Source organism: Gavialis gangeticus, unplaced genomic scaffold (genome assembly GCF_001723915.1).
Source record: "Gavialis gangeticus isolate Ggan-Ray unplaced genomic scaffold, GavGan_comp1, whole genome shotgun sequence".
Classification (NCBI taxonomy): Eukaryota; Metazoa; Chordata; order Crocodylia; family Gavialidae; genus Gavialis; species Gavialis gangeticus.
Window position 1 is genome coordinate 159303588 of NW_017729024.1, and position 3619 is coordinate 159307206.

At 46.2% G+C, this 3619-nt stretch overlaps 1 protein-coding gene across 2 annotated transcripts in view; it reads left to right on the plus strand.

Annotated features, from left to right (window-relative positions):
- The window catches only part of RANBP3L (RAN binding protein 3 like), a 114393-nt gene that overhangs the window by 83147 nt on the left and 27627 nt on the right, over window positions 1-3619 (plus strand). For both annotated transcript variants that reach the window (XM_019517960.1, XM_019517959.1), the window contains exon 9: window positions 1157-1241. In XM_019517960.1, the coding sequence (XP_019373505.1) occupies window positions 1157-1241 (85 nt within the window). The remainder of the gene's footprint in view (window positions 1-1156; window positions 1242-3619) is intronic.

Below are 3619 nucleotides of genomic sequence, written 5' to 3' on the forward strand. Positions count from 1 at the left end.
TTCCATGCTTGGAGAACCGAAAAATGCCTGATAGGCAAGAAGCCAGGGACATTATTTGACTTCTGGCTTGCATCTTTTACCTTTCATCACAGTTGCATGAGATACATGATTCACTCTTGGTACTATGACTCAGTACTGTGAATACCCAGCCAAGAGAAAGAGGTGATAAACACCTAATAAGAAAAATATAAACTGCCATTCAGAAAGGGAGGTGCACAGAGGGGCTGGAAGACTCAGGAACAGGGAACTGTGGGAATGCTAGAGAAGGACAGTGTATATATCACAACTATACTGCAACCATGCTGAAAATTGACCATACAGGGAAGCAGATATCAGCTGGGACAGGCACACACTCACAGAACTTGACCAGAGCCTGTGGGTTCAGGTTATAATCACCCTGGGAAATGAATTGAGGACTTCCAGTATGAATTAATAGCACAGTATGGGAAAAGAACATGAGCCTGAATGTGTTTGATGCTTTCCAGTGTAAATATATTCAAAGTGTAGCAAGTGTCTGGTTTTGTTCACCTCTTGCTTCCTTTTTGTGTACCTGTGTAATGATTTGATGAAAAATGCAAAGATCAAGCAAAAGAAAGTACATGGTAGGTAGGCTGCCACATTACCCATATGCTTGTGCAGGGGTGTAAGAGGTCTCTGCATGAGTTGCATGGACTTTCAGTCGTAGTGCACTACAAAAGGGTGCATGTCCCTCCTCCAAATCTCCAAGCAAATGGGCATGGAGCAGATGACATGGGTGAATTTACCGGACAGCACAGCTAAGCCAGCATAAGGACGACTGTAGTTTTTTCCTAATATTACTTTTCTGGAGCAAGAAAAACAAGGGAAAGAAGTGTGCCTCACAGAGGCACAATTTCTTTTTTCTTATTTTGCTCCTGGGCCTGGACACCATACACAGCTTGGAGCTGATGGCTTTGCTACCATTTGTAATCATATGAAACATTCATATTCTTCTGTGTGAACTACAGGGTATCGTAATACCTTCATTTTTTTAAAGTGAAGTTTTCTATATGGTTCCAAGTTGGCCACTGCTTTGTTTTAATGGAATGGCTGAGAAAGAAAATTCAGATAGTTGGTGTTATATTTATACATTTTACAAAGATCTCAATAATATGTTTAACCTATTTTGTTCCCCTAGAAATCATCTTGTTGAAGACAGAAGTATTTTAAACCATAGCAAATCTGATTTTGTGTTTGGAGAAAACATGGTTGAGAGAGTTTTGGTAAGGCTTATGAATATTGACTTACTATAGCCCAGCCAAATCTACTTACCAGCTTAAAATCTCAGAGAATGATTATTCCTATATTCTTCTGTGCCCCTTTTAAAAATTGGGTGAATCTGAATTCCATAAACTGTTCACTTTTGGGTGAATGTTAATTGAACAGGGGCGTCTGGGTCTTGCCTTTCTCAGCCAAGTGCCCTACCTATGAAGTTGTAGTCAGGTGCCCTCTTTCTTTCTTGGCTGAATAAATACTTAATGAAACCACACAAAGTGGAACAGCCTCTACAGGAAATAATGAGAGTGGCTAAACACCACATAGCCTACAGGTTGGTTGTTAAGGACTTACTTGGATGGCAGAGGTTGGGTTTGAATCCCTTCAGGCAGAGGAAGGAGCTGAACCTAGGTTTCCCACATTCTAGTCAATAACTGTCTAAAAAGTGGCCACCTTTTTCTCCAACTGTTATGCATAGCCTGATCCCTTGGACAAGAACTGAGACTGTCTAACATATCAGGTGTGACCAGCCAAGACAGGTGGAGGAAAGCCTAGGTTATGACCCTTGGTAGGGTTTATTTATATGTTAGACATCTATCTGCTCAGCACTGTCACGTCGCAGACTTTTTTGGAAGATACCTAAGAAGCTGAAGTGCCTATTAGGGGTGTGTGAAACAGGCTGTATTCAATTTGGATTCAGATTTGGCCCAAACTGGGAACAGCGATTTGATTTGTTGATTTGGATCACAGTCCCCAATTGGATTAGGATGAATCTGAATCTGAAGATTCAGTGCTGATTCAGAGAATAGACACAGCTTTAAATGTTTTTTCTACATACCTCAAGGTACCAGGCATGGCTCATGAATGCTACGATGCTGGGGCAGATGGAGCATCCCACAGGAGCGCAGGGTGCCTCCCCATGTGCTTGGCAGCAAACCCAGAAGTGGACCAGAAGTACTTCTGGTCCTGTTCTGAGTCTGCCAGGGAGTGTGCTGGGGGACCCCCATCTGGGCCCCCCCCCAGCTCAGCGATTGGCCGCGGGAGGACCCCGGGTCCCCCCCCAACTCCAGACCCAGGAGGCACCAGTTGCTGAGCCACAGGGGTGCAGGATTCCCCCCCCACCCCCCACGTGCTCCCCAGTGGACCCAGAAGTGGACCAGCCATGCTTCTGGTCCACTTCTGGGTCTGTTACCGAGTGCCTGTGGGATGCTACATCTGCCCCAGCATCACAGCATTCATGAGCTGCCTGGTACCTCAAGTTATGTAGAAAAAACTTTTAAAGCTGTGTCTATGTCCAAATTGCTGAATCTTTCCAAATCTCTCCTAGTTGACTCGGAGGGTTCCAATTCAATTCGGAGAGATTAAAGGCTCTCCTGATTCGATTCAGATTTGGAGATTCAGCTACTGAATAAGGCAAATCTCCACTGAATCAAATCAGGGATTGAAGCTTCACACAGCCCTAGTGCCTATGTGTTTTAATGCCTCCAGGGTTAGGTAACAACTGAATCACATCTTTCAGGATTGCAGTTTGGACATAACTACCTAAGGTTACCATACGTCCGGATTTTTCCAGTCCTCTTTTTGGGTCTGCCCATCTCCATTTAGGTGTTTTGTTTTCTTAAATATCAACAAATGTCCAAGATTTTGCTGTGCTCAGCATCAAAGTTTTTTCTGACACTTCCTGGCTTGCCCTAGCAAGAAGCTGCTTGGGACTGGGGGAAGCGGGGGGAGGGTGACTGGAGGCAGGGGACATCACATGTATATGCATGCCTAAACGCACATGGCCACATGCAGCCAGGCAGGGTGGGAGCAGACCCAGTAGCTGGTTGCAGGTAAATCTGTCGGGGCAGAGGTTGGAGGGCTAGGGCTTGGGGACTGTCAGTGTGTGTGTGTGGCAGGGGTGCGTGGAGGGGATGGGTTTGTGAGGGGTGGCAGGGGAAGCTGTCTGGGTGTCAGGGCTGCAGCAGGGTGAGGGAGGCACCTGTCCCTCCAGCAGGGAAAGGGGAAAGGGGAAAGGGGAAAGGGGGGTCCTTTGGGGGCAGCAGAGAGCTGTGTGGCCAGCCTGGTGGCATGACAGCTGGTGCACCTGTTTGCAGGGGTGCGGCAGCTGGGAGCCACTGCAGGGCTGGGGGGAGCAGGGGGCTGTGCTGGGAGAAGGAATCAAGGGGAGAAGAAAGTACATTGCAGATTTTGGTGTCTGTCCATAAGCAACTTATATTAGCAAACTGCCAGTCAAAGGGATTGAGAGAGTTTTATTCAAACCAACTCAAGATTTTGCAATAAGTGTGCCTGCTGTTTGTGCATAGGCCAGCTTCTTTCTGATTTCAAGTAGAAAAAAACTGCAGTAACTGTTGTGCTCACCAACACTCTTCTGAAGACAATTGAT